Source organism: Setaria viridis, chromosome 5 (genome assembly GCF_005286985.2).
Source record: "Setaria viridis chromosome 5, Setaria_viridis_v4.0, whole genome shotgun sequence".
NCBI lineage: Eukaryota > Viridiplantae > Streptophyta > Magnoliopsida > Poales > Poaceae > Setaria > Setaria viridis.
The window spans coordinates 39,866,657-39,884,264 of NC_048267.2; the positions used below are offsets into that span (position 1 = coordinate 39,866,657).

General features: G+C 48.7%; 2 protein-coding genes across 2 annotated transcripts; both read right to left on the reverse strand.

Moving 5' to 3' along the window:
• Positions 1–8,238: 8,238 nt before the first annotated feature.
• On the reverse strand, positions 8,239–9,381 carry LOC117855334 (RING-H2 finger protein ATL66). Its single transcript, XM_034737655.2, has one exon. The coding sequence runs from the start codon at positions 9,108–9,110 to the stop codon at positions 8,544–8,546; it is 567 nt and encodes a 188-aa protein (XP_034593546.1). The 5' UTR covers positions 9,111–9,381; the 3' UTR covers positions 8,239–8,543.
• Positions 9,382–13,735: 4,354 nt separating this feature from the next.
• On the reverse strand, positions 13,736–14,759 carry LOC117858258 (transcription factor LAX PANICLE 1). The gene has a single exon (XM_034741293.2). It carries the CDS (start codon positions 14,695–14,697, stop codon positions 14,023–14,025), a length of 675 nt encoding a protein of 224 aa, XP_034597184.1. The 5' UTR covers positions 14,698–14,759; the 3' UTR covers positions 13,736–14,022.
• Positions 14,760–17,608: the final 2,849 nt, after the last annotated feature.

Below are 17,608 nucleotides of genomic sequence, written 5' to 3' on the forward strand. Positions count from 1 at the left end.
TGGCTGCTGTTACCAAGCTACCCTGTCCAAATCATAATTCGACATGGATACGATCGACGACCTCGACTACTACTCGAACCCGGATGAGGAGACCCCTTTATCAAGTCCGCAGCAGGGCCTGGTAATCACATCAACTCCCCAAGTTAGATACGTCTACTGGCCCAATATGAAGCCACCTGCTCTCGCCAAGGACGATGATTCACGTCTTATCGCTTACCTCGATAATCTCCTGTACCAGGAGGGAGCTCCTTTGTAGCCCATCTACGAAGAAGGCGGCTCCACGGAGGTCATCACTTCAAGCTCGGGAAGCTACTCTCAGGAACGATAACTCTTCGCTCTCGTCGCTGCACAAGAGGGTGAAGAAGAATAGCAACCGGACAGAAATCCGTAGCATGAACGCCACGCAGATGATGTATCTCAAGATGAACTCACTGCCAACGTTGTCGGAGAGGAGATCGAAGCTCAAAGAACTCGACGGCGAGCAAGAAACGCCGCAAGAGTATAGCGCTGCCGCCGCCTTGAAGAAAACTTACCAATCATGAACCTGGATAACATGTTTGAAGCAGTTCAATCGCATCAGCATCGTACTCCTCTTGCCACCATCACGTCCATTGATCTCATTACCCGCGCAATACCACAGTACACTAGACAATTTGCTGAATTGGTAGAGCGCGCGTACGAACAACTTCATCAGCAGAACTCATTACATTCAGTTCAATGCACCCCATCCCAACGTAGTCAACATGGCAGTAGCCATAGGTGCCCTACATCCAGACCAAGTTAAATTGGAGGCACCAGATCAAGCCAAGCTGGAGCAGAGGGTAGTCGAGCGGGACCCTCAGAAGATCGTGATCACCGTAGGTCTAACCCAGAGCATGAACGACCAGCAGAAGATCTTTGAAACAAGATCAACGCTGGTCGAGATGCCCGTACCATCATTAACGAATGGCACCGCGAGCGCGAGCAAGAAGTCGAACACCCAGGAGATGTTTCCAATGGATTCCCCACCTTCTCCAGACATGTGAGGAGGATAATTCTACCTAAGAAATTCAAACCTCCGGGTATCGCTAATTACGATGGCAAGCAGAACCTAGTACAATGGCTCCGGTGCTACTGACTATCAGTGCAAGCAGTTGGAGGAAACGACGACACCAAGGTCATCTACTTCCCCATCTGCATGGATGTGGCGCCACTCACATGGCTCGACATGTGGAAGAACCTATAGTTAGCGTTCACCAACAACTACGCAAGGGCAATGCAGCATCCTGGCAACAGGATCGACCCTTCTCAAGTTAAACAACAAAAACGCGAGACCCTACGGAGTTACTTATATAGCTTCTTCAACAAGAAAGCCACAATTGTGGACATCACGGAGCGCGACGTCATAGACTGCTTCCAGAACGACCTCTACGACCGTCGGATATTCCAGGACTTCGGCAGAAGACAACCCGGTGATGTGAAATCTCTCAAGATTATGGTGCAGGCATGGGCAGATGAAGAAGACAGGAACATCGAGAGGTTCGAGTCTAATCGCAACAAGGACCAGAACAATAGTAATCAGAAAAATGGCCAACGCAACGACAAGAACCGCAACGATTGTACTAACAATGACAACCGAAATAACTACTCAGGAGGTCACAACCGCAAGCAAAAGCCGGACAAATTTTAGTGGACCAAGTAGACAGATCAAGCCCTGCAATAGCTAAAGGACTTCTTATCAAAGCCTCCGGTCCTCACGGCGCCAAATCCCAACAAAGACTTGCTCCTCTACATCGCCGCGACTACCAATGTCGCCAATACGGCGATCGTGGTTGAAAGACCAGAACCAGGCTATGTATACAAAGTACAAAGGTTAGTCTACTTCGTCAGCGAGATGTTGTCAGATTCCAAAGTCAGATACCCGTCAGTATAGAAATTGCTTTACGCAATACTACTCACCTCGCGAAAACTACGACACTACTTCCAGGAGCGCAGCATCTCTGTCCTCAAATACTTCCCTCAAGAAAAATCCTCCACAATCGAGATGCAACAGGAAAAATATCCAAGTGGGTGGTAGAACTCGGAGCATTGTCACTAGAATTCAAGTCGAGGACTGCAATCAAGTCCCAAGCACTAGCTGATTTCATGGTAGAATGGCAGGAAAATCAACTACCAACGTCAGTAGAGCATTGGATTATGTATTTTGACGGATTACTCAAGCGCAAGGGCGTCGGCGCAGGAGTACTCTTAATATCTCCCAAAGGCGAACAACTATATCTTGCAAATCTTGTAGGAGGTATCCAACAACGAAGATGAATACGAAGCGTTCCTGCACGGGCTCAGCCTGACAGTTTTGCTGGGAATTAAGTGGTTGTTGGTCTACGGAGACTCATTGGTAGTAATCAATCAAGTCAACGACGAGTAGGACCGCCACAAAGAGAACATGGATGCGTACTGCCTAAAAGTACGCAAGCTAGATAACTCCCTTCATCGACTACATCAAAGAGCACAAGTTACCTCCAGACAAAACAGAAGCAGAACAAGTCTCACAACGCAACAAGACTATGTTCTAGTTGGAGACAAGGTTTATAGAAGAGGCGCATCATCAGGAGTACTCATGATGTGTGTCTCGTGGCAAAATGGCAAGGACATACTGGAGGAAATTCACAAAGGTATTTGCGGCAACCACGCATCCTCACGAACGATCGTGGGTAAAGCCTTTAGAGCAGGGTTCTATTAGCCTACAACTCTTGCTAATTTTGAGGATTTAGTCCGCCGATGCCAAGAATGTCAATTCTTTACCAAACAACAACACGTCCCTGCCTACGAGCTGATCACCATACCACCCTCTTGGTCCTTCGCATGTTGGTGGCTAGACATGAGTGGCCCACTGCCTACGGCACCTGGAGGATTCAACTGAGTACTGGTGGCGATTGACAAGTTTACCAAGTAGATCGAGGTGAAACCAGTAACCTGCCCTAAGGCAGACAGAGTACTTGACTTCCTCGACGAAATTATCCACTGCTACGGCTTCCCCATTCACATTATCACAGACCTGGGCTCCAACTTCAAGAACCCTGAGTTCTGAAAAGCCGGTATGTCTAGACGTCCGGTATGTCTCTGTCGCTCATCCGCGGACCAACGGCCAGGTTGAGCGTGCCAACAGGATGGTACTGGAAGCTCTCAAGAAAAGATGCATGATATTGGAAACTCGAAAGGGGGCAAGTGGTTTAAAGAACTACCCAATGTCCTCTGGGGGCTTCGCATCCAGCCATGCAAGCCTACAGGGCAATCGTCCTATTCCCTACCGACATAATGTGGCAATCTCCAGTAGTCGAGCAGTATGAGGAAGGCACAACAGAAGAAACAAGGCGTCTAGACTTAGACAGCCTCGAAGAAGCTCGTTGTGCAGCACTTGTCCATTCAGCAAGGTACCTTGAGGGAATTCGCCGCTATCATGATCGCAGCGTCAAAGAACATTCGTTCAATATAGGTGATATGGTCCTCAAGCATATCCAAGACACCAAGGGGCTGCAGAAGCTAAATTCACATGGGAGGGACTATTCATTGTCTCCAAGGTCATCGGACCTGAGTCGTACAGGATCCAACATCTCTCTGGTGAAGACGTCGACAACTCGTGGAACATCAAGCAACTTCGTTTATTTTACCCCTAGTTTACATATTCATGGACACCAGCCACCGGCCTTAGTTGTATAATTTTATTTCAATAAAGCAGACTTATTTTTTGTCGTAATACGACTACTTATCTCTGCCTGATTATGACTTGCAGAACTAAGTTTGCAGAGCTATTTAGCTCCTTGGGCAATATCTCCCAACTCGCAGTTTGTAATAACAAGTCTGCACAAAGCTATTCAGCTCCTGGGGTAAAATTGCCTACAAGTGGCCTGCAAAGACAAGTTCGCAGTTAAATTCATGAGTTAGTTAACTCATTGGACAAATCTGTCCCTTAGCAGCTTGCTACTCCAGGGTTACCTAAACTACTCGAGATATTTTCTACTAGACAAGTCTGTCTAGTCGCAGCTTGTAATAACAAGTTTGCAGTTCCAGGTTTTCAAGGACACAACATCAATACAACCCAGACAGGTTGTAAAGATAGGCTCTAGTCGAAGATACCATAAAGAGACTACTCGCCCAAGAGGTCTAACTATCTAGATGCCTTGAGTACTCGTACTTCGCACAAATGAGTTGCATTCTAAAATACTCTACGTCATGTATCTAAAGAGGCTCATCAAAAGTAGCCTTGTGCGCAGCACTTACATCTACCGCACGAGTAACTATCAGGGGAGATCATAAGAGGCACTAAAAACACAAGTCGAAAGCAGCAAAAATTTGCAACAAGACTTAGAATTGTTTACATTTCAGAGCATTCATGTCATGTCTATCTTACAAGAACTAATGTTTGCTTCCTTACAAGACTACTCAAGGTCTAAATGATTTGCTACTTCTTCTGTGATAGGGTCCATCTCTTGCAGGTATTCCTGGAAGAATTTGTCCGAGCAGTCCTCCACTATCCCCTCTGCAATAGGAGCCAGATCAGCCTGCGAGTAGAAGGACTTCACGAAGCCTAGCAGCTGCTTGGAGACGGACTTTGCAATCTTCTGGACGTAGCCGGTGAACTTTGCTGGTACATCCTTGAGTATCTCAGACAGAGGGCGGGGCTCTACACCCTCAGCTCGGGGCTCCACCATGTCCGCAATTGGCTAAGCTGCTTTGGATAGTTCCTTCAGAGCAAGTCTAGCGGCTTCCAACTCGGCCTCGCGCTCCCGGAGAGTCTTCATGGCATTGACCAGGTCGACTAAACCATCCTCGCGCATCTTCTTCTCCTTCTTCTGGTGATGGTCCAGATTTTAATATAGCGCAGTCAGCTTATATTGCTAGTTCGTCACCAGGTAGTAGGAGTTCTTCCAATCAACAACTTGACCCTGGAGATCTTCTTTTATTTTCTTGAGCATTGCAGGAATAATACAAAAGAAGTTCAAGGTTGCAAAGTAAAATCACTACTCGAAGACCAAGGGAGAAGATCACTTACCTCTCATTTGCTGTTTCAAGGACTTGTTGCGCCCCCTGACACGGTCATTTTCCGCCTCAAACTGCTGAACACTATTCCGGAACTCGGCAGCTTGTCCGTCGTACTTCATCAGCAGCCTGGAGGAGTACTCCCTCTCCCTGGCAAGCTCCTTAGCAAAAACCTCAGCACTGAGTACTGCGTCCCCATAGCCTTGCAGCATTTGCGATTTCCGTCGAGAGTGCCTGATGACATCTTGCACCACAAAAAATATGTACTCGTGACAGGGTATGAGTACTTATTTCAAGCTACAGAAGAAGCAGGATGAAACTTACCTTTGCATATACCCCAACGGGGCGATACATCATCATTCCGACCACCATCTCCATGTCAAGCAGCGGGTTGTCGATTAACTGAATGTCTTCAAGATTAATCTCTCCAACAGCCACAGGCTCCCCACGTGCAAAACATCTATCGTGCTAAATGGAACCATGGCACGGCTTATCGACAGACCCGGCTCGGAAGATGGGACGACTGCCATGACTTCCAGTATTTCCGCGGCTTTGAGAGTAGCCACGGTGCTAGAGGTAGTCGCCACTGGAGCTTCGGGTACTGGTTCCTCGGGGGCTGGCACTACAGTATCAGTCAACAAAGATATTACATCATGCATTAACGCTGCTATGACTACGAGAGATATGGCACCCTGGGCTGCTTATCGACGCGGGTTGTTCTTCTGGCAGCAGACTTATTGGCACCGGGGCAACGTCCTTGACCGAGTGGCTACTGCCATCGGTCACGGGCTTCAAGCTCGGCCTCCAAGTTACAGGTTAGATGATTTTCTACATAAGACAAGTTGTCAGTCCATTGCAAATTACAACCAGTACTCAAAAGAGTAGCGGGACTTACTTCGAAGACCTCCTCAGCTTGAGAGAAGGCTCCCCTATCAGGCGCAGTGGCCTGATGGTTGAAAACGGCTTCTTTGGGTCACAGTGCGATCATTTCTAGCCTTCGACGCCGCCTCTGCTCCTCGAGTAGTTCTTGCGCGGTAGGATCCACCCAACAACGAGAGGTTCGGGGTCATATTCAATCTCAATGACCTCCTCGATTGCTGGCAGCTAGTGTTGTGCGACTTTAGTAGTCGCCCTCTCCACCTCGGTCACCTCCCCGACTACCTGCAAACCACCATTGCCATATTGAGTAGACATGGTGGTATTGGATTTACTTACTTAAAGTACTCAATCCTCAGGATCTTGCCCTTCTTCATATGTTATTACCGCTAAGGGTATGTCCTCTGCAGTAAGAGGTTTCCTCACAGCACACTTCGGAGCGATAGTCTGTTTCTTCCTCGATGGTGGAGCAAGCGCAGCTTCAAGATCATCTTTAGCTGCGCGCTTCGATGATCCAAAGGATGACCCAGCCTTATCAGATGGCCGGACCTTGAGTTCGAAATCCTCCGCAGCTTCAGAATCAGTGCTACTGGAGGTTTCGACTACTTCTTCCTCCTCCTCCTTATCAGCTTCACTCCCTACGCTCGGTACCGTGTGAACGCGAGGAGCAGCTTTAATGTCTTCTGATCCAGGAGGAGGAGGAGGAGGAGCAAAGCATTACAAATGTACATCTTCCTGCACTGACAGACAAGTTAGTACACTCGAACATTAACAAAATGAGTACTCGGGGCTGCGGCCACAGGTATTTACAGCTTTTGGCGGGTTGGCAGCGCAGAACTCCCGCACAATGGTGGGGATTTCACCCGTGTTCTTGAACATGCGTCTCAACCACGACATGACTTCATCTGTGCTTAGTTCCGCATTAGACATTCTTGATGGGTCATTAACTCCCAAGTACTCGTAAGCCCAGCAGCATTGCAGTTGCAGGGGTTGGATTCGCCGCTTCATGAAGCTAAAAGCTACTCCAACTCCTATTAATCCTTCTTGCTTGAACTTGGCTATCCAGTCCAGGAGTTCGGGAAGCTGCAGGCAGTCTCCATGGCTTGGCTCATCAGCCATCTGTTATTCCAAGTTGGGCGATGTCCGGTTAACTTGGAGAAGGTCGTGGTTGCCGATGTAGCACCACTTCTCTTTCCATCCAAAATTAATCCAATAAACCCCGGAAGAAGTCAGAGGCAGGCAATGCAAGACCGCGCTCAATGAAATGTGTGAAGATTACCGACTTCTCGAGGTCCTCCTCCATTGCCACAGGTTGCCGAAGGCAAGTCTCCAGTTGATGATGTTTTTTTCCTTGGAGGAGGTTGGCGGCTTCCATCACTTTGATGTCTTCCTCCTTCAGCGATGATCGCTTCCCGGCACATGCAGGGGTTGGCGGTGCAGTCTTGTCCGTCTTCCTGTACTTGGGAGCCTTGCAGCTGTGTTCCTTCTTCTTGTCCGCCTTCTTCTTCCCGCCCTCAACCGCCTTGGCTGCAACTGCTTTCTTCCCCATCCTCGATGTCACGAGTGTTTTTTTTTCACATGCACTCGGGGGCTGAGTGGTGGGGGACGGCAGCACTAGCGCTCAGAGATCGGACAGTGGTGGCGCTGGGGCTACAGTGTGGAAGTTGAAAGAGCAGATGACTCAATCCTCGCCGTGCAGGAGAAGATCCGGCACGATCTCGAGACCAAAGGCTTCGTCACCTATGAGGCCACCGACGAAATTGCAAATGAGGACGAGGCCGCAGCACCTGCAGGAGGGCACCGCCGGCCTGGGGTCAGCAAAGCATGCTGGACGGGTGAAGTTTAGGCGTTAACCGTGAAATTTCCAAACAAACGCTTCTTTGGGTCTGCTTTATTATGTTTTCTCAGTTACTGGACTGTATATAAATACTATATTGGATTTAGTTTTGCGGCCCGGTATGAGCAGTACAAGCCCAAAGCAGAACACAGCAGAAGCAACAACCCAATCGCCTCTCTAACCGCTTCAATTTTTATCTGGGCCAGTGCAGGCCCGCGGTTACATCCCCAAACAAACGCTTTTTATTTTTTAGCTGACCTGCAAATCATGCTGGCAGGAGCAGGACTCTATCACGTGAGCTAAATCAAACGAAGGCCAGCTGGACAAACCGCCTAGCCGAGAGGTCTAGAAGAGCCAGGTAATCTCGGATCGGGGCAGTGACCGAGCCCAGGGTGTGAGTGCGTGACCCGTGCCCCTGCAGGTGTGCCACACCAATCGTACGACGCCCACAGAGCGTGAACTGCATCGAACCACCGCGTTCGGCCTTTTCTTGGCCTCTCCTCTGCAACTGAAAGCGAAAGTGTCGCCCCAGCAATGGCAGCGCTTCCCTTAATGCTGGCCTGTAACTAAAGAACGTCATCGCATCTGATGTCGATCCCTTCAACCGGGCATGGAAACACGCTACAGTACTCGTTTCGTTTCGGCAACTGGAGTGAGCAAATTAACGCCACGGCGCAAGATTTTACAGTGGTGTACACACAAACGAAAGTTTCCACCGCCCGCCGCCGGAACACTATCGGCCGGCGCAACGGAATGCGGCCGCCCTGAAAGTTCATCCTGTTCCGCCTCCACGCACGGTTGCCGCGAGGGATAATCAGACAGCTTCGTCGCTTCCGATGCCGTCGCCTGGTGGTTTGGTGGCGGTCGCGGCCGCGAGAAGCGAGGCCCGGCACAGAGGGCAGCTTGCCTGAGCCCGCAGCCACGCGTCCACGCATTCCGGGTGGAAGCCGTGTCCGCACCGCGGCAGCGCCTTCACCTTGTCGCCCTCCACGAGCTCGCCGAGGCAGATGGGGCAGCACTGCGCCGCCGCGTCGTCCGCCGCGGCGCCGGCGCCGGCGCCGCCACCAGGCCGCCGGTACAGCGTCACGGGCAGGCCCGCAATCGCGGCGTCGTCGAGGCCGGGCGACACCGACGCGGTGGAGCCCAGCGGCGCCGCGGAGGAAGAGCCCGGCGACGACGCCCAGTACCTCGGCAGCGCGGCGGAGACGCCGCGGCGGTCGTTGTAGCGGTGGCACGCCCAGCGGAGGTAGAGGCAGATGGCGACGAAACAGACGAGGACGCCGAAGAGCGCCACGAGCACCGGCATGCCGCGGCCGTGCACGGCGAAGTTGCCGTCGTCCACGTCGCCGTAGCGCCACCGCAGCGCCTCCTGCGCTGCCATGCGGCTGCCCTCTCTCCGGGAGCCTGGAAATCGTTGCGGCCGTCAGCTTTCTTCTCTTCGCGTGGCTCTTGAAAAAACACAAAACGAAGGGCGTCGGCGCGTCGCGTGGCTTGTGTGGGCTGGGCGGCCTCTGGTCCCAGCGCGTGCTCGCTTCAAATGGGCGGCCTGGGCTGGGCGGCGTGAGGGATCCAGGCGGTTCTAAGCTTTTTCGGCAAGCGATTTGCAGTGACCGTCTGCTGAAATTCCCTCTCGTCGAAAGGTTTGACGAATACTCCTAACCAAGAAACGTGCTAACGACTGCTGGGTCGGTCGTGTTCATGTAGAGTGGCACACAAAAAGGATAAAGATGCTATGCATGTTACCAGGTGCTAAACTTCAGCACGTGTCATATTGGATGTTCAGATGCTAATTAGGAAGATTCAACGTGAGCTAATTATAAAACTAATTGCATAATCCCTGGACTAGTTCGCGAGACGAATTTATTAAGGCTATTAAGTTACTGTAGCACCACATTGTCAAATCATGGACTAATTAGACTTAATAAATTCATCTCACGAATTAGACTCCATCTGTGTAGTTAGTTTTGTAATTAGACTATATTTAATACTCCTAATCAGTATCAAATATCCGATATGACAGGTGCACTAGCATGTGGGAGCCAAACACCCCCTTATTCGGACCTAGCTAGCCAACCAGTGGCTCTCTAGATGCAACAGCAATTTGCGGCTAGCTGTGTGGGATTTGCCGGTCACTACGCGTTTAGGGAAGCATCAGAATTTCCTTTCTTAGTTTTCTTTGTTTGAAAAAGGGTGGCCCCATGCACGGCCTGACTTTGCCACTACTGGCAGTTGAAGGAAGTGTGGTCGTTATCAGCATAAACCGCGATGTTTCTTGAGAAGCCTAAGGCGCTTGTTAGGCTCCCATCTGCTAAAATTTAGCACATGTCATATTAAATGTTTGATACTAATTAGAAGTATTAAATATAAGTTAATTACAAAACTAGTTGCACAGATGGAGTCTAATTCACGAGACGAACCTATTAAGCCATTTGCTAATGATGGATTGATTATCTTTAATACATTCGTCTCGTGAATTAGTCCAGAGGTTCTGCAATTAGTTTATAATTAGCTCATGTTTAATCTTACTAATTAGTATCCGAATATTCGATGTCGCACTGCTAAAATTTAGCGCACACCCCTAGCTAATTGGAAAGGTTGGTCGCCTGGAGTCTAGAAAGTTCTGAAAGAATCACATCTGGTGTAGCAGTAAACTCAGTGGGTGCAGACTGTACTTCGCACGAACGTTTTGAAGCAGTGGTATTTTAAAATGCACTTCGCACAAACTTATCTGGACCCGATCCTTATCTTGGAAGCTGGGCACGTGAGGTTTTACCTCGAACGGTCTCTTCAGGCCCGGAACAGGTAGGAGCATACTGAAAGGGAGCTTTTCTGCTGCTAAGGCTGAGAAGTGAGGAGGATTTTCCTTTTTAACGAAAAGAAGTGAGGAGGATTGATGGTAACAACCACAGAGTGTCAAAACGGGAATGATGCAGTGCAGCATGAGTGGGTAGGTAAAGGACGGGTGCTCACAACTGTACACAGGTCTGCCAAATTGCTAGGCACCGATGGATGCAAGATACAGCTATGCGTGTTGTGGTCTGGTAAAGCACGGTGAGCGCGGGGGGCAAGCACGGGGACAGCCGAGCCAGCACGGGTCGGCCGTGGATGTTCGTGAACACTGAACAGCACATGTTCACAGCCGGATCCAACGGCTTTCCGTGCGGTTATCAACTTTGGCAGCATCATTACGATCATCAGTTTGTGCTGGGCACATATATTCATATTCTTCGGCACCTGCATGACTTACCGTAAGGTCTTCATGCCGATCATGCCATCGTATCCTTTTTGTTCCCAATGAAACAATGTTGGCAGTCCGAAGGAAAAAAAGAAAAGACGAGAGCCAGTCCTGCACTACCTGAGCAGTGGCGAGTCTGGCGACCAGGCCCAGGAGAAACCTCAAATTTGGGAAACTGCAGGGTGACCCGTGCCACTGACGATTGAGCCAGGCTCATCCTAAATTTGTCGGCATGTTCGGATGGACTTATAAGCCGGCTGAAAAGCTGAAACGGCTTATTTGTTATGAGAGAAAAATATTATTCAATGGCTGATAAGCCAGCTGATAAGCTGAAGCGAACAGAGTTGCGTGTCTCCACGCTGAGACCCATGCTGATCATGGGATTTCTTTTGTCAAGGCTCGAGGTAGGACTTCACAACACTGCACCATGCATGTGCTTCACAGTTGTGTGGACGGACCATACGAGGACTTTATCCCTCCATCTCAAAAATAATATAATTTTAACTTTACACAAGCTAAACTAAGTTTATGCGGAATACGCGGCGGGTGGTCAAGACTATTCCAGTGTTTATGAGGAGCTCTAGTCATGTGGGTGACGGTCGTGACACGTATGTAGGCCACGGCCCGGCGGTGCGGCGAGGTCGCCGCCGAAGCTGCGGGCGGTAGGAGGACGGTAGGTGGGGTCAGAGATGGGGGCATGTCAGCATCGTGGTTGTGCGAGGGCGGGAGAAGAGAAGGTGGCAGGTAGACGGCAATGATGGCACAACAATGCAGACGGGCCGGGAGCCGCTTGCCAGAGGCGGAGTAAAAGAAAGGGCTGAGGGGCCAAAGATATGCCGAGGGTGACGGTGGGACTGTGGGAGCACTCAGCGGGGGCGAGGGCGGCCGCTGGAGCACTGCCCTAGATGAAGATGATAGGGTCACGCGATAGAAAATGGTGCAACTCATCGCTTAAAATGAAGAAATTGATTTTTTTAAACGTAAAAATGAAGGGATTGATGAGGCAGTTGATTCTTTTGTTGCGTAGTTTGCTATGTGTGTTGGAGGAAGATTGACTGAAAGAGAGGAAAACGGAGGGAAAAAAAAAGAGGAAGAAGAGGTGGAGATGAGGGCAGAAGAAGAACCTCTTTTTGTGTGTAGCCCATGCATCTATGATCACTAGCTACTTGTCTTAGAGAACAGAGAAGTTAAAAGCTAAGGAAGAAGAAAAAGGAATCCATTCTCGCTCCAGATGGAGATCGGATCGGATGGTGAGGGCCACTGTGCCAATTCTCGCCGGAGGTGATTCAAATTTTCCGGCATACAATGTTTCTCAGTCACATGATGATGTATATCGTCTCACCCAGCCCAGACCGTCCAATGGCCACTCCGGCCGGTCCCCCTGCGGGCTGCGGCCGGCCCTGGCACCGTGGCACAGAGCGCGCGGCACGGCAAGGCAACCCGTGCGCTGCCAAGGAACCTGCGAGCTGCGGGAGCTGGGCTCACCGGGCACATGTCGCTGAAGGTCTCGCCGACCGAGGCAGGCAGACATGAACATATGAATAGCTGGCCTAGCTATATGTCTTTGCCCTGGCATATTTTAACGCCCTAAAATATCACGTCTGCCGGCTGCCGCTACATAACGTAGCGCCGGTTCTGCCAAAATCTTTGGCTCTGATCGCAATTCACACGGGCGGATGGACGTCGCCGTCCTCATCAATGGAATGGAGCCTTTATTCTCGCACAGTCCAGGCAGTCAAGCAAGCACTGCACGGGGATGCGGCCTGCGGGGATCATCTAGCGCGTCCACTTGGGCACCGTGCAGGGAGCCGACGCCCTCCGATGATCCGATCCGACCAGCAGGCGAGCGTCTACACGCTGCCCAAATTAGCTCGTTACATGGCTAAACTCAAACTTGGATTGGCCAGTTTCTATTTGGAAGACAGTTTGATTAGAGACAAACTAGAAATCGACTTATATTGGGACATAGGAAGTAGAAAAAATTTAAATGGAAAAACAGTAGCTCACTAATACTTGCCTCTGCGCCCTTTGAAATTACTACAAGAGCCATATATAGAGAGAGTATTTAAATACAGATAGAACAGTAAAAAGTTTCAACTTTCAACATGGATGTAACATTTAACATCGAGCTAGTTATATTAGTGTTGAAAAATGTTTTATAACCACTCGAGATGTTATCTACGTGGTTTTCAGGTCTTACTGAAACTCACAGGCTTAAAATGCAGCTTAGAACAGATTACAATTATTGTAACTCCTTCATTGAGAATGGCCTTAGAAATGGACACCAGATAGCGCTAACAATTAATTTTACTATACAAAATAAATGAAGATTCGTATCCCTTGTTTGATACTTCGATCGAAAATGTAACTCGTTCTAGCTCCCTCGTAAATGTATACGTCGTTCTTTCAAGATATTTGCAATCATGCTTTCCTTCTTTGGCTTTCTTAACTATATTGCATAACTTACATAGACCACACTACTTAATTCTTCAAGAGTCAAGGACAGTAGGGCAGATATGGTCATTTCACACACCACTAATTCTAGTCATGAAGTATAACCTTATATTTGGATAGGAGGCAGTATGATTCTTTAGCATCGTCCTTAATTCCTCGTAGAGGTGATGATATTTTCACTTTTTGCTCAAAGACTTGGCTATATAATCAACGTCGATGGTGGAGTTCTCTTTTTGTAAAACCTGAAGACAGGGATCAAAGAAAGATGGAAATTTGCAAGTGATATGTAGTAGTTAGAAGAACGATGACATACTAAGCCAGAATACAAGTTCACATTGATGATTTTATCCTCTAGACCCGATTCTTCATCGATATGAAGAAACTAGCTAGGAAACATTCATGCGGCTACGGCCCACCGTCTTTGATCATCGATCAACAGAGTAACAGAAGTACAGATCTGCAGGCTCTGATAATACTAATCGACTGACAGGGGAAATGCATCGAATACTAATTAAGCTTTTGCTCAGAGAAGAACTAGAGAGTTCCTAGCAGATACGGACGTACGGAAGCTACCTTATGTAACTACGACTTCTGGCTACTAGTGCTAATAAGAGCCGGGCAGATCAGTCTCCCCTTCGTCGAGGTCACACACAGAGTAGCTTGCGGCTGCAGGCTCGGCGAAGACGCACGAAGGCAACGGAGGCAGCTCGTGCACTCCGCTGATCTGCCCCGGATCGATCCCGTGCAGCTGAGGGGCGGCGAGGTCGTAGCTCACCGCTTCCTGCAGCGGAACCTGGAGCTGCACCACCTCCGCCTCGCATGCACCGGCACGGCAGCGTGATGCGAGCGTCACCTCGCCGGCGCCGCCAGCCACGGCGGCGGAGTACGCGGCGGCGAGCTCCGCGGGGCATCCCTCCTCGTGCTGCATGAGCGCGGCCTGGTGAAGGCTGACCTGCGCCTTGAGGAACTTGACGTAGTGGATGGCCTGCTCGAGCATGGACACCGTGTCCATCTTGCTGCCGCCGGGGACGAGGCTGCGGAGCACGCGGAAGCGGTCGCTGATCCGGTGCCGCCGCTCGCGCGCCGCCACGCTCTGCGGGTCCGTCGACAGCTTGGCCCCCGGGCGCCGCCGCACGCCGCCTCCACCGCCGCCGCCGCCGCCGCGCACCCTGCTGTCGCCGAGGGCGCCGGCCGCCGCCGGGTGGTGGAGGTAGGGCTGCGGGTGGATCATGGGGAAACCGCGTGGGTCATACACGGCTTGGTAGTGATATGGATCCATGGCTAGGATGCTCGGACGCCTAGGCGTGCTACCACTACAACTTTGCTGTTGCCTTTGCTGGTTTCAGCCCTAGAGCTATGGGTTCGGAAGGAGCCCATGGCGGGTATATATACTCAGCATGGAATTGCATGGAAGCGTATCAGCAGTTAAGCACATGACAAAGTACACACTAGATTGCGTTTTCGTTCCCCTATATCAAATTTTGGAGAAATGGGATTTTCCACCCTACAGACTATTTGAAAAGCAGGAACGATTAATTAAACACAGAGATTGAATGTGGTGCAAATATAACTGCAAAACGTTTCTTTTAGGCAAGCTTAATTAAAACTAATAGTCAAAAATACCCACAAACTGCAAGAATACGACAAGATTTCTTCGACTATACAGCACAATGCACGGGCATGTAACTAGTATTATAACAAATCTTGTAGTATTCTTAGAACACTCATATGAGATTTAGCTTTTTTCTTCTTAAATGATTCTATATATTTTCCTGTTTGGGTCCCAATGCAAAGGGCTTCATGTCATTTTTTCACTAGGTTCAAATTGGTTAAAGCTGTTCCATTTTAATTTTCATTTGTTCCAAAGAGGGGCAAACTATAGGTAGTAAAACCCGTGTGACAGTTTGAGAATTGTACTGTTCTACTTTTACGACATATGGTGTAGTAAGTCCACTTGTACGTAAAATTTATGATGTAGACAATCATGCACAGGTCACAAACGCGACGGCCTTCATGCGCTGAATAAAGTACACGAACGGATAGCTCTACCCTTTCCAGCAACCATGCATGCGTAGTATGGAGTAGTGAATGATCGAAAGGCCGGCCTCTAGAGTCTAGCTAGGGCATTGGTGAAAAGGGATTGGTCTAGCTAGGGTTTCAGGGAACAGTATCATGTGCCCATGCGAAAACAATTGCAAGATCACATGATTGGTACCGGTGTCACATCCACCTTGTACATATGACCACCCGAGAGGCAACACATCCCCGGAGATGGAGGCAAAGAGACAGCATAGAATAATACTTCCCATTTATTCGTCTCCAGGTACCTTCACCTCAGGTCTCTTCACATCTTGTTCGGGTTCCTGGAATTTGTGTAGCTCTGGAAAACCGATTATTTTCTGTTGAAGACAACGCTAATTCATTCACCGATCATCCCAGTGCATTACATGCATAATATGCTTACCATATGCATGCAAAATTGCTAGCTTACTATCCTTTTTCCGGCTCATCAACAGGCACTATATGAAAAATCAACATTATAACTCGATTCTAACACCTTGATACCAAAAAAAATGAACTTTTTAGCAAAGTTTAGTATCTCGTACTATAATTGGTGATGCCTAATGCCTCTTGAGTCTTGACTATGCATCATAAAATTATGGACTCATACATAAGTACTCCCTTCGTTTCAAATTGTAGGCCATTTAGCAAAACTTATAAATCTATAAAAGCTAAAGTCCAAAATAACGTACAATTTAGAAATGATGGAGTATATATCCAGTTCGTGCTCGAGTGTTTGCATACCAACTGAAATGAATGCTTTTTTTTTTTGCTAATGTTGCTTTAGTATAAGGGACATGTAATATAGTAAAGGTGGCAACTGGCAACACTGTTTTGTGCTTTGACGTAGCTGATCTTTGATAATTCATATGTCTTTTAACATTTACTTAGAGGCCTCATTGTTTCATTTATGTAAGACTTCGCGGAAGTGGTTCTTCTGCAGTGTTCTCTGCAGTTAGGTTATTGACATGTGAGATCAAATCCACATGCTAGTGACTTGAGAGTAGCCCAGCTAGAGGCTCATCCGACTTCGCATATTTGACATGTTCCATACTTGCTGAACCGTATCCGAGATACGCATGCATGGACATGTTCCAACTCCCAAGCAATCTCGCAATCGTACGTGCGCGCGAGTACACTTCTTGGAAATGGAAGCCCGTGCGTGTGACATGCATGCGGTACGCCTACCTGCGTCGTATTTGGTTCTATTCTAGTATATATAGCCAGGAACAGTGCCCAGCCGCGCAGTGGGCTCTACCGATATCAATGAGTACCGCCTCCGCCTGGGCGCAATCTTTGGCTCCGTCCTCCGACTGGCCGAGCTGGCGAGCTCTCTGCTCTCGAGAGGAGACAGCTACACGACGCCAGAGCCTCTCCCTCTCTTCTCGTGCCATGGCGATCGAGCAGAAAGGTAGAGCTACCTAGGCCTGTCACCTCAAGATAAACAAAAGAAAGCTAGGCAGAGCGGAGCTACAGTTCACTCTAGCTGAAAAGGTGTAAGAAAATGGTCTCCGTACGTCCACAGGCGTGACTCATCGTCCATCCCCTGTGGGAGATCATACTTTCTTTTCTCTCTCTCGAGACACGGCGTCAAAACGATTTGTACCACGTCCAAATTATCGTGCCCACCGTACAAAGATGACCGGGATCGTCAGTCCACTGCACGCGGTACAGATGGTTCTGTGCTTGTGGCCGATCTAAGCGCCCGTACAAATATCGCTTAGATAAAACCCTGAACAAATTTTTCCTTAGCCAACCTTCCATTTGGAGCTTACCCGAGAGGAGCTCGGGAAAAGTTCCAAAAATACTAAATCTAGGGGAAGGTTTTGCTCTTATTTTCTTTGAAGCAGATAGCTATAAAATGTAAGTTTGTACCATTTCAACCTTCCTTTTCAACTTCTATCTATCATTTCTAGCTTCATTAGGTTGTCTTCTAGATCTAAACCTAGACCTAGAGGAGGAAAGAAGGAAAGGAGAGAAAATAACTAGAGATGGATTATTTTTTAAATAAAATTCTATGGTCATATCATAACCATTACAATGCTATATTTATCATTTTAATATAATATAGAATTGAGTTTGATTATATTTTTTCTACTTATTAATTATTACATCCATAGTTTTAATTA

Bases quoted from the DNA above. Each gene is read 5' to 3' on its own strand.
- LOC117855334 (XM_034737655.2), bottom strand. From the start codon at position 9,110: ATGGCAGCGCAGGAGGCGCTGCGGTGGCGCTACGGCGACGTGGACGAC.
- LOC117858258 (XM_034741293.2), bottom strand. From the start codon at position 14,697: ATGGATCCATATCACTACCAAGCCGTGTATGACCCACGCGGTTTCCCC.